General features: G+C 42.7%; 1 protein-coding gene across 1 annotated transcript in view; it reads right to left on the bottom strand.

Annotated features, from left to right (window-relative positions):
- mrpl2 (mitochondrial ribosomal protein L2) overlaps positions 1-7421 on the bottom strand; it is a 32394-nt gene extending 24973 nt beyond the window's left edge. Inside the window, exons 1-2 of the mRNA XM_071409298.1 lie at positions 7305-7421; positions 4252-4346 (exon numbers count right to left, since the gene is read on the bottom strand). Coding sequence (XP_071265399.1) covers positions 4252-4323 — 72 coding nt within the window. The 5' untranslated portion in view covers positions 4324-4346; positions 7305-7421. The remainder of the gene's footprint in view (positions 1-4251; positions 4347-7304) is intronic.
- Between the last annotated feature and the right edge of the window lie 4774 nt (positions 7422-12195).

Genomic DNA, 12195 nt, shown 5'->3' with positions numbered 1-12195 from the left:
GACATAAGTATTTGATCACCTACCAACCAGTAAGAATTCCGGCTCTCACAGACCTGTTAGTTTTTCTTTAAGAAGCCCTCCTGTTCTCCACTCATTACCTGTATTAACTGCACCTGTTTGAACTCGTTACCTGTATAAAAGACACCTGTCCACACACAATCAAACAGATTCCAACCTCTCCACAATGGCCAAGACCAGAGAGCTGTGTAAGGACATCAGGGATAAAATTGTAGACCTGCACAAGGCTGGGATGGGCTACAGGACAATAGGCAAGCAGCTTGGTGAGAAGGAAACAACTGTTGGCGCAATTATTAGAAAATGGAAGAAGTTCAAGATGACGGTCAATCACCCTCGGTCTGGGGCTCCATGCAAGATCTCACCTCGTGGGGCATCAATGCTCATGAGGAAGGTGAGGGATCAGCCCAGAACTACACGGCAGGACCTGGTCAATGACCTGAAGAGAGCTGGGACCACAGTCTCAAAGAAAACCATTAGTAACACACTACGCCGTCATGGATTAAAATCCTGCAGCGCACGCAAGGTCCCCCTGCTTAAGCCAGTGCATGTCCAGGCCTGTCTGAAGTTTGCCAATGACCATCTGGATGATCCAGAGGAGGAATGGGAGAAGGTCATGTGGTCTGATGAGACAAAAATAGAGCTTTTTGGTCTAACTCCACTCGCCGTGTTTGGAGGAAGAAGAAGTATGAGTACAACCCCAAGAACACCATCCCAACCGTGAAGCATGGAGGTGGAAACATCATTCTTTGGGGATGCTTTTCTGCAAAGGGGACAGGACGACTGCACCGTATTGAGGGGAGGATGGATGGGGCCATGTATCGCGAGATCTTGGCCAACAACCTCCTTCCCTCAGTAAGAGCATTGAAGATGGGTCGTGGCTGGGTCTTCCAGCATGACAACGACACGAAGCACACAGCCATGGCAACTAAGGAGTGGCTCCGTAAGAAGCATCTCAAGGTCCTGGAGTGGCCTAGCCAGTCTCCAGACCTGAACCCAATAGAAAATCTTTGGAGGGAGCTGAAAGTCCGTATTGCCCAGCGACAGCCCCGAAACCTGAAGGATCTGGAGAAGATCTGTAGGGAGGAGTGGGCCAAAATCCCTGCTGCAGTGTGTGCAAACCTAGTCAAGAACTACAGGAAACGTATGATCTCTGTAATTGCAAACAAAGGTTTCTGTACCAAATATTAAGTTCTGCTTTTCTGATGTATCAAATACTTATGTCATGCAATAAAATGCAAATTAATTACTTAAAAATCATACAATGTGATTTTCTGGATTTTTGTTTTAGATTCCGTCTCTCATAGTTGAAGTGTACCTATGATAAAAATTACAGACCTCTACATGCTTTGTAAGTAGGAAAACCTGCAAAATCGGCAGTGTATCAAATACTTGTTCTCCCCACTGTATGAACATATATATACACTGCTCAAAAAAATTAAGGGAACACTTAAACAACACAATGTAACTCCAAGTCAATCACACTTCTGTGAAATCAAACTGTCCACTTAGGAAGCAACAGTGATTGACAATAAATTTCACATGCTGTTGTGCAAATGGAATAGACAAAAGGTGGAAATTATAGGCAATTAGCAAGACACCCCCAATAAAGGAGTGATTCTGCAGGTGGTGACCACAGACCACTTCTCATTCCTATGCTTCCTGGCTGATGTTTTGGTCACTTTTGAATGCTGGCGGTGCTTTCACTCTAGTGGTAGCATGAGACGGAGTCTACAACCCACACAAGTGGCTCAGGTAGTGCAGCTCATCCAGGATGGCACATCAATGCGAGCTGTGGCAAGAAGGTTTGCTGTGTCTGTCAGCGTAGTGTCCAGAGCATGGAGACGCTACCAGGAGACAGGCCAGTACATCAGGAGACGTGGAGGAGGCCGTAGGAGGGCAACAACCCAGCAGCAGGACCGCTACCTCCGCCTTTGTGCAAGGAGGAGCACTGCCAGAGCCCTGCAAAATGACCTCCAGCAGGCCACAAATGTGCATGTGTCTGCTGAAACGGTCAGAAACAGACTCCATGAGGGTGGTATGAGGGCCCGACGTCCACAGGTGGGGGTTGTGCTCACAGCCCAACACCGTGCAGGACGTTTGGCATTTGCCAGAGAACACCAAGATTGGCAAATTCGCCACTGGCGCCCTGTGCTCTTCACAGATGAAAGCGGGTTCACACTGAGCACATGAGCACATGTGACAGAGTCTGGAGACGCCGTGGAGAACGTTCTGCTGCCTGCAACATCCTCCAGCATGACCGGTTTGGCGGTGGGTCAGTCATGGTGTGGGGTGGCATTTCTTTGTGGGGCCGCACAGCCCTCCATGTGCTCGCCAGAGGTAGCCTGACTGCCATTAGGTACCGAGATGAGATCCTCAGACCCCTTGTGAGACCATATGCTGACACATGCACATTTGTGGCCTGCTGGAGGTCATTTTGTCCATCCGTGTCATTCTCAAAAGTTTTGGCCACGACCGTAAATCTACAGTTGAAGTAGGAAGTTAAATACACCTTAGCCAAATACATTTAAACTTAAGTTTCACAGTTGATGACATTTAATCCTAGTAAAAATGTCCTGTCTTAGGTCAGTTAGGATCACCACTTTATTTTTAAAATGTGAAAATGTCAGAATAATATTAGAGAGAATGATTTATTTCAGCTTTTATTTCTTTCATCACATCCCCAGTGGGTCAGAAGTTTACATACACTAAATTAGCATATGGTAGCGTTGCCTTTAAATTGTTTAACTTGGGTCAAACGTTTCACGTAGCCTTCCACAAGCTTCCCACAATAAGTTGGGTGAATTTTGGCCTAATCCTCCTGACAGAGCTGGTGTAACTGAGTCAGGTTGGTAGGCCTCCTTGCTCGCAACACGCTTTTTCAGTTCTGCCCACAAATTTTCTATAGGAATGAGGTCAGGGCTTTGTGATGGCCACTCCAATACCTTGACTTTGTTGTCCTTAAGCCATTTTCCCACAACTTTGAAAGTGGAAGACCCATTTGTGACCAAGCATTAACTTCCTGACTCATGTCTTGAGATGCTGCTTCAATATATCCTCATAATTTCCCTCCTCATGAGGCCATCTAATTTGTGAAGTGCACCAGTCCCTCCTGCAGCAAAGCACCCTCACAACATGATGCTGCCACCCCCGTGCTTCACGGTTGGAATGGTGTTGTTCGGCTTGCAAGCCTCCCCCTTTTTCCTCCAAACACAATGATGGTCATTATGGTCAAACAGTTCTATTTTTGTTTCATCAGACCAGAGGACATTTCTACAAAAAGTACGATCTTTGTCCCCATGTGCAGTTGCAAAACAGCTTTTTTATTGCGGTTTTATAGCAGTGGCTTCCTCCTTGCTGAGCGGCCTTTCAGGTTATGGATATAGGATATAGGACTCGTTTTACTGTGGATATAGATACTTTTGTACCTGTTTCCTCCAGCATCTTCACAAGGTAATTTGCTGTTGTTCTGGGATTGATTTGCACTTTTTGCACCAAAGTACGGTATGAGGCCTGCGTGGTCCCATGGTTTTTAGACTTGCGTACTATTGTTTGTACAGATGAACGTGGTTCCTTCAGGCGATTGGAAATTGCTCCCAAGAATGAACCAGACTTGTGGAGGTCTACAATTTATTTCTGACGTCTTGACTGATTTCTTTTGATTTTCCCATGATGTCAAGCAAAGAGGCACCGAGTTTGAAGGTAGGCCTTGAAATATATCCACAGGTACAGCTCCAATTAACTCAAATTATGTCAATTAGCCTATCAGAAGCTTCTAAAGCCATGACATCATTTTCTGGAATTTTCCAAGCTGTTTAAAGGCACAGTCAACTTAGTGTATGTACTAACTTCTGACCCACTGGAATTGTGAAACAGTGAATTATAAGTGAAATAATCTGTCTATAAACAACGGTTGGAAAAATTACTTGTGTCATGCACAAAGTAGATGTCCTAACCGACTTGCCAAAACTATTATTTGTTAACAAGAAGTTTGTGGGTTGGTTGAAAAACGAGTTTTAATGACTCCAACCTAAGTGTATGTTAACTTCCGACTTCAACTGTATCTATCTGGCCTTAGTCCTGCCTGACCATGCTCTGTCCTGATGTCTAAACATTCATAGGAGTCAGCTGGTCAATACATATCGTGTATATAGCACGAAACAATACATAGCTATTACAGATATCACCATTGTCTACCATGATGCTGTTTGATTAGATATGGAGACTAGAGCCTACCTGGGTTGGTAATAGAGCCGGCCAGGAGAGGGACAGCGAGCGCAGAGCTCGGGATAAAGATGCCACCGCCATGATGACAATCTCCAGAGGAAACCCTGATGGATAAATTAATGAATAACATTCACTAAGGTCTCAGTCACATCATTAGGTTGAATCCTAGACCCGGGTTGAATGAATGAATAATGTCAGGTAGCTACACTGGCCTCGTCCTGGCAGTTCTGCCGCTCTAGGCGAGTCAAAGTAAAACATACTACCCCACAAAACTAGTGTAGCCTAGTGTCAGCCCACAATGCCTAGTGGTTAGAGCGTTGGACAAGTAACCGAAAGGTTGCAAGATCGAATCCCTGAGCTGACAAGGTAAAAATCTGTCATTCTGCCCCGGAACAAGGCAGTTAACCCACTGTTCCTAGGCCGTCATTGAAAATAAGAAGTTGTTCTTAACTAACTTGCTTAGTAAAAAAAATATACCCATCGATGTGGTACCGTTTGTAAAACAGGCAGTTGCATAGTCTGTATTAGCCTGTAGTACTGATTCATGACAATAAAGCCCACGGAGAAGGAGGGAAACTTAGTAGCCTAATTCCATTAAATACTGTACATTTTATTTAGACTGTTTTTAGGATATGGTGTTTGTTAACATGTTTTGGGCATTTTCACACAGTTCTGAGCTATAGTTCGAATCAGAGTTTGATCATTTGTTATATTGTATTTTTTTCTCTCCATTTGGTCTGGTTGATTACACATTTCCAAATGTTAAATTAATGTGTTCATGCTAGTCATTTGTTTATTGGAGAAAATGCTCACATTAAAACCATTTATGATTATCATTAAGCATCACTTGTGTCCCAATCTTTATATTTCTTTCACTTATTTGATCGTCCAACAACATGCGGGAGGAAACAGCGCAATAAGATAAATATTTTGTGCCCAACTTTGGCAAAGTAGGCACTGCTTATCATGGGAGGCATCAGCGCTAAAGTAAATAGCCCATATACCACTAGGTCAGAGAAGTCTTCATTGTCTTTGGGCAGAATTGTGACGTGTTATGTGTTGGAGCCAGGGATGGGCGATATGGGCTAAAACTCATGTTGATTTTTTTCAAACTTATGGGCAATTCACAATATACATCTCCATTTATTTCCTTAAATGTTCTCTAAATAAGCTGTTGTAGTAAAATTAATGGTCAAATAAACTGCATTTAAACAGTCAGTAATAATATAATGAATTCAGAGCTTGGTTGAATTATAAGTCTTCCACAACCATAAGACCCACTAATCATTTTATCAAAATAGTTGTACCTGCTTTTTTCCCCTCCAATAATCATTGATCTGGCTTTCAGCTCTATCTACAAAATATAACCTTTTTGTAACAAATGTAACCAGAACCATGCATAATGCACATGAACTAATAATGTAGCAGGCATTATACAAAATGAACACCAGTCTCATAATCTCTAAAGCACAAGCCCACGTGCTAGTGAGTAGCCAGCTAATATTTATGTTTCAAGTTTGGCCAACTTGGATCTAGGTAGAATTTCACAAGCTCTGAATACAGCGAACAAGACATAACAGTTTACTTGTTATGAACACAACCTTCTGTCCGTCTCCAACTGTTTGAACAGCGTGCTAGCCTGTCCACTTTTGTTCACATGTTGAAATCAAGTGGCTTACCGTATTTCTCAGAATGAGAAGAGTTGCCAATTGCTTATATACTTGCTTTATGCGTATTGCACATGTATAAATCAGACTAAACAGCTAGCATAACAATATTTGACTAAATTGCTGCTAGCGATACATGGTAACACAACGTGCGCGTGACAAACTGAGCATTAATGTTCATTGGTACATCCGTTTTAGTGTCTGCTCGAAATGTGAGGAGTTGAAACAAACAGGGGATGGTTCAAAAGGCGAACTTCTATTACAGCAAAATAATGTCTCCATATTACCAATTCTGTTGGACCAAACCTCAAATAGCGAGTTGAATCCGCTTGTCAGAGAGGAAGATCTCTCATCTTTGTTATTGTGAGTGGTAGGGGCAGGGTCTTGGGAGAAAGAAGCAAGAGAGGTTTTTGTCTGGCCAAAATAAGCCCAATGCGTTTCTATGAGCTATTTTAAATCTAAGCTTGTCGGCTGCATTCCCGCATTTGGGACAAAGACTCCCATTGCTACGACGGAGACATGACCATCTCATCACTATAAACAGATATCTAATGTAAATGGAAAGGTGCACAGAACAGAAGGAGCGGACGAGACATGAGAACATGCGGACATAAACTCTCATAAAAACAAAATACAAAAAAACCTTCTGCAATACTGCCATTTGGAATATTGCGCAAAAACATTTGTTTTAATTCATTCGATATATCGCCCACCCCTAGTTGGAGGTGCGTCTTGGTCAGTTTAGCTCAGAAAATACCGACCTCACTCTACTGCCCTCTAATCCTGCCTAATGGGCGAGCCGGTCCTGTAACTACAACAATCACAGTCATTTATTCGGTTGAATTAATATGTTAGCTACCTACAACAATACCAGTCATGTTACTAGATTGAATGACTTACTCATGTGTCAGTAAAATAACCAGGTTGAATGACAGAGTAGCAACAAGCTGCTTATGGGCTAGAGAACACTGGGCTAGGACCGATTTTGGGAAACCTTGCTGTAAATCACTAGCTAGTTAGCTTAGACACGACTAGTTAGCTAGCTAGCAAACTGATACGACGTTCTGTGCAGTAACCTACAGTATACATGTTCAACTCAAACAAGCTATTCACGTTTAAACGATATATGTATCAAGTTATGTCTAGCTAATTCTATAAGTTATCGTAGCTAGCTAATATAGAACCAAATGGTTTGGCAGCTTGTGATAACGTCAGCTAGCTAACGTTGCCTTCGTGTGTGCGCATCTCGTAGCTAACGACGTTAGAACACTAGACAGAAATAGCACCACATAGTCCGTAGCGTCGCTGTAAATACCAGTACTCGTTTTGCATTCATTGCTGAAAGTCGTGAATTTCATGAGCTACATGTTGCAGTAATTTTAGCTACATAGCCACCTGAAGATATTTCGTGCCTCCACTCGATTCTGCTTGTCCTTCAGCTAACACGCCGGGTCGCACATAATTGACGTCCGAAGATTCATCTTCTTCTCTGGTCGTGTTCATTCTTCTTCTGCTTCGATGGGGTTTAACGGCGGTTGGTATTCAATGTTAATGGTGCATTACCGCCACCAGCTGTACGGCATATTGAAGGATCAAATAGAAAATATATTGCGGGAAAGGGGTAAAAACGACAACATTCAAAATACAAAAATAGATATGTCAACAAATAAAACCCATCCCACTTCTTCAATTACAGTCCGTTACACAGGCTCAGGGGCCTATGAGGGCGGAACATTCACGACAGGATTTCTTGCACAGCCTTGGCTGTGAAATTACAAAGACCCAATGTATTGTGTCACTTTTATTGAAAATAAGAATAGAATATGTTTCTAAACACTTCTACATTAATGTGGATGGTACCACGATTAAGGATAATCCTGAATGAATTGTGAATAATGATGAATGAGAAAGTTGGTTGACAATGAACACCACAACAGCACAAGCGGAGAAGATGTTGGAGAAAATTGGAATCATTGTGAATGCAGCTGAATAAAATAAAAGTATGCACTTTAAAGACCCAACAGGCTCTAACCAGAATAGAAAGAGGAGTGGGAGGCCCCGGTGCACAACTGAGCAAGAGGACAAGTACATTAGAGTGTCTAGTTTGAGAAACAGACGCCTCACAAGTCCTCAACTGGCAGCTTCATTAAATAGTACCCGCAAAACACCAGTCTCAACGTCAACAGTGAAGAGGCGACTCCGGGATGCTGGCCTTCTAGGCAGAGTTCCTCTGTCCAGTGTCTATGTTCTTTTGCCAATCTTAATATTTAATTTTTATTGGCCAGTCTGAGATACGGCTTTTTCTTTGCAACTCTGCCTAGAAGGCCAGCATCCCGGAGTCGCCTCTTCACTGTTGACGTTGAGACTGGTGTTTTGTGAGTACTATTAAATGAAGTTGCCAGTTTGTTCTGTGAAGGGAGTAGTACACAACGTTGTACGAGATCTTCAGTTTCTTGGCAATTTATCGCATGGAATAGCCTTCGTTTCTCAGAACAAGAATAGACCGACGAGTTTCAGATTAAAGTTATTTGTTTCTGGCCATTTTGAGCCTGTAATCGAACCCACAAATGTTGATTCTCCAGATACTCAACTAGTCTAAAGAAGGCCGGTTTATTGCTTCTTTAAATGAGAACAACAGTTTTCGAGCTGTGCTAACATAATTGCATAATTGCATAATGATCAATTAGCCTTTTAAAATGATGAACTTGGATTAGCTAACACAACGTGCCATTGGAACACAGGAGTGATGGTTGCTGATAATGGGCCTTTGTACGCCTATGTAGATATTCCATTAAAAATCAGCCATTTCCAAATATTAATTTACAACATTAACAATGGCTACACTGTATTTCTGATCAATTTGATGATATTTTAACAGACAAAATTATTTTTTCTTTCAAAAACAAGGTAATTTCTAAGTGACCCCAAACTTTAGAACTGTAGTGTATATACATATTGTGCATTCATAAAGAATTCAGACCCATTGATTTTTTTCCACATTTTGTTACATTACTGCCTTATTCTAAAATGGATTAAATATTTTTTCCCCCCTCAACCTACACACAATACCCCATAATGACAAAGCAAAAACAGGGTTTTAGAAATGCGTGCAAATTTGACATTTAAGTAAGTATTCAGACGCTTTGCTATGAGACTCAAAATTGAGCTCAGGTGCATCCTATTTTCATTGATCATCCTTGAGATGTTTATACAACTTCATTGGAGTTCACGTGTGGTAAATTCAATTGATTGGACATGATTTTGAAATGCAGAACACCTGTCTATATAAGGTCCCACAGTTGCTATAGCAAAAACCAAGCCATGAGGTCAAAGGAAATGTCCTCTGGCTACACCATGGTGTTACCCTGTTGAGGCTACTGTAGACCTTCATTTGCAAAACAGTTTGTTCTAATCAGTTATTTGGTCACGTGAATATATGTTGTATAGTTTTATCTAAAAATGATCACTATACAGTTTCTACAATTGTATTTTTATGAAATTCACTGATGAGAATGGTCCTCCCCTTCCTCCTCTGAGGAGCCTCCACTGATATATACAGTTGAAGTCGGAAGTTTACATACACCTTAGCCAAATACATTTAAACTCAGTTTCACTATTCCTGACATTTAATCCTAGTAAAAATTCCCTGTCTTTGGTCAGTTGGAATCACCACTTTATTTTAAGGATGTGAAATGTCAGAATAATAGCAGAGAGAATGATTTATTTCAATTTTTATTTATTTCATTACATTTACATTTACATTTAAGTCATTTAGCAGACGCTCTTATCCAGAGCGACTTACAAATTGGTGCATTCACCTTATGATATCCAGTGGAACAACCACTTTACAATAGTGCATCTAACTCTTTTAAGGGGGGGGTTAGAAGGATTACTTTATCCTATCCTAGGTATTCCTTAAAGAGGTGGTGTTTCAGGTGTTTCCGGAAGGTGGTGATTGACTCCGCTGACCTGGCGTCGTGGGGGAGTTTGTTCCACCATTGGAACAACGTTTTCATCACATTCCCAGTGGGTCAGAAGTTTACATACACTCAATTAATATTAGGTAGCATTGCCTTTAAATTGCTTAACTTGGGTCAAACGTTTTGCATAGCCTTCCACAAGCTTCCCACAATAAATTGGCAGAATTCTGGCCCATTCCTCCTGACAGAGCTGGTGTAACTTATTCAGGTTTGTAGGCCTCCTTGCTCACACACGCTTTTTCAGTTCTGCCCACAAATTTCCTATAGGATTGAGGTCAGGGCTTTGTGATGGCCACTCCAATAACTTGAGTTTGTTGTTCTTAAGACATTTTGACACAACTTTGGAAGTATGCTTGGGATCATTGTCCATTTGGAAGACCCATTTGTGACCAAGCATTAACTTCCTGACTGATGTCTTGAGATGTTGCTTCAATATATCCACATAATTGTCCTGCCTCATGATGCTATCTATTTTGTGAAGTGCACCAGTACCTCCTACAGCAAAGCACCCCCACAACATGATGCTGCCACCCCCGTGGTTCACGATTGGGATGTTGTTCTTCGGCTTGCAAGCCTCCCCCTTTTTCCTCCAAACATAACAATGGTCATTATGGTCAAACAGTTCTATTTTTGTTTCATCAGACCAGAGGACATTTCTCCAAAAAGTACGATCTTTGTCCCCATGTGCATTTGCAAACTGCTTTTTTATGGCGGTTTTGGAGCAGTGGCTTCTTCCTCGCTGAGCAGCCTTTCAGGTTATGTCAATATAGGACTCGTTTTACTGTGGATATAGATACTGTGGCAAACCTCTTCAAGGTTAGGAGCGTTTGTCACAAATTAAGTGGGAAACTGTCACCAAAATCAGAATGAGAATGAGAGTTATTTTGAACAGGACAATGCCTGTGTGTTTGTTTCTCAGTCCTGGTCCACCCAGGCCGCAGGCAAGGATAGCAGGGTTCGGTACACGAATCGGGTTCTCGGTAGGTCCAGGTCCAAACGCCAACAGGTAAGTTCAAAACAGTCCAGCTCATACACGGAAAATCCAGCCAATATATATTGTCTCTTTCTCTATGGTTCACAGATCCTTCCAGCCCTCTCTCTCTCTTCATGGTTTGTCTTGATCCTTTATCTGTGGGTTGGCTCCACCTTCTGAGTGTTCCCCTTGCTTCTGGGAATTGTAGTTTTGGCAGTCAGCCATTTGGTGATCTGTCGTTCTGATCGGGGTGGCCCTTTTAGTGATCGGGCAGAGTCTGTTCATTAGTTCTGCTCTCACATATCTGCCATTTATCACTCGACCCCCTTCTTCACCACACATCTCCCCCCTAGATCCGTCCCCCTAGGTCGGGCTACCGCAGCAAAATATGCGTGCATGCGGGATAACCCATCCACATTTCCCATTTCCTTCCCTGCTCTGTGGTTTAAGTCAAAGTGAAACGGTTGGAGACTCAAAAACCACCGCATCACCCGAGCGTTCTTCTCTTAAGCCCTATGCATCCAGGTGAGTGGGGCATGGTCACTGATGAGGGTGAAGTGGCGCCCCAGCAGGTAGTATTTCAGGCTTTCTAGAGCCCACTTTACTACCAGCGCCTCTTTCTCAACAACTGCGTAGTTAGTAACCGTTCAGCCCTAGGAAGGCTCAAACCTGTTTCTTATTTACTGGTTTCGGCCATTCTCTAATGGCCTCCACCTTCTTACGTTGGGGTTTGATTAACCCTCTTCCCAAAGTGTATCCCAGATACTCTGTTTCCTCTAACCCCACGTAACACTTGGCAGGATTCGCAGTGAGCCCTGCCTTTCTAAGGGCATCTAACACTGCACCGGGGTAAGTGGGAGACCAGTGTCTCCTGACCCCTCCTGTCTCAGCCTCCAGTATTTATGCTGCAGTAGTTAATGTATCGGGGGGCTAGGGTCAGTTGGTTATATCTGGAGGACTTCTCCTGTCTTATCCGGTGTCCTGTGTGAATTTAAGTATGCTCTCTCTAATTCTCTCCTTCTCTCTTTCTTTCTCTCTCTCTCGGAGGACCTGAGCCCTAGGACCATGCGTCAGGACTACCTGGCATGATGACTCCTTGCTGTCCCCAGTCCACCTGGCCTTGCTGCTGCTCCAGTTTCAACTGTTCTGCCTGCGGCTATGAAACCCTGACCTGTTCACCGGACGTGCTAAAAAAGCCAACTGACATTTACTCCTGAGGTGCTGACTTCCTGCACCCTCGATAACTACTGTGATTATTATTATTTGACCATGCTGGTCATTTATGAACATTTGAACATCTTGGCCATGTTCTGTTATAATCTCCACCCGGCAC

Source organism: Salvelinus alpinus, chromosome 7, assembly GCF_045679555.1.
Source record: "Salvelinus alpinus chromosome 7, SLU_Salpinus.1, whole genome shotgun sequence".
Lineage (NCBI taxonomy): Eukaryota > Metazoa > Chordata > Actinopteri > Salmoniformes > Salmonidae > Salvelinus > Salvelinus alpinus.
This window is presented reverse-complemented; position numbering and strand designations above follow the sequence as displayed.